The sequence below is a fragment of the Morus notabilis genome, unplaced genomic scaffold (assembly GCF_000414095.1).
Source record: "Morus notabilis unplaced genomic scaffold, ASM41409v2 Scaffold8784, whole genome shotgun sequence".
In the NCBI taxonomy this organism is placed as follows: domain Eukaryota; kingdom Viridiplantae; phylum Streptophyta; class Magnoliopsida; order Rosales; family Moraceae; genus Morus; species Morus notabilis.
The window spans coordinates 1-895 of record NW_010366744.1 but is presented as its reverse complement, the minus strand read 5'-3'; the positions used below and the strand labels follow the sequence as shown (position 1 = coordinate 895).

The following is an 895-nucleotide window of genomic DNA, read 5'->3' as shown; positions in this document are numbered from 1 at the left end:
GGCCCTCAGAAGCACCAGGCGGTGGCGCTGCGGGTGAGCTCTGACCTATTGGTGTTCTACCGCTGCGGCATAATTGGCTACCAAGACACACTCTACGCCCACTCCCTCCGCCAATGCTACCGCGACTGCCATATCTACGGCACCGTAGACTTCATCTTCGGCGACGCCCCGGTCGTGATCCAAAACTGCGACATATTCGTAAGAAAACCAATGAGCCACCAAGGCAACATGATCACCGCTCAAGGGCGGGACAACCCTAACGAGAACACGGGGATTTCGATCCACGCGTCGCGCGTTAGGCCCGCGGCGGATCTTGTCCCGGTCAAGGGCGCCTTCAGGAGCTACTTGGGAAGGCCGTGGAAGAAGTACGCAAGGACGGTGTTTCTTAAGACGGACTTGGATGGGTTGATTGATCCCAAGGGGTGGAAAGAGTGGAGAGGCGATTTTGCAGTTTCAACTTTGTTTTATGGAGAGTATATGAACACTGGAATTGGCGCTTCAACGGCAAAAAGAGTGAATTGGCCTGGCTTTCATGTGCTCAATAGTGATCAACAAGCGAGCCCTTTTTCTGTGGGTAGTTTTATTCAAGGAGGGTCTTGGATTCCAGTCACTGGGGTCCCATTCTCTATTGGAATATGATTAGAAATATTGAATTAATTTGTGGAAACGATTATCTATAATAATAAGTTTTAAGTTTGTCACATGAAAATTAGTGCATGTTACTAATTATATGTGTAGTGATATAGCTTTTACTATGGCTTAATTAGTTGCTACACAATTACTTTGTAGTTTGGTTTTTCTAATTATTGTAGCACTGGCTTCTATAATTCTATTCTATGTAAAATGTGTGTGTTTTGTGGGAAATGGGTGTAGTTATATGGACTTATTTATATGG

General features: G+C 45.7%; 1 protein-coding gene across 1 annotated transcript; it reads left to right on the top strand.

The window, feature by feature from the left end:
* Positions 1 to 3: 3 nt before the first annotated feature.
* Positions 4 to 639, top strand: LOC112094070 (probable pectinesterase/pectinesterase inhibitor 36; the record flags this gene model as incomplete). Its single annotated transcript, XM_024174091.1, has 1 exon — positions 4 to 639. A coding segment is annotated over one exon (636 nt), but the record flags the coding sequence as incomplete, so codon positions are not given.
* Between the last annotated feature and the right edge of the window lie 256 nt (positions 640 to 895).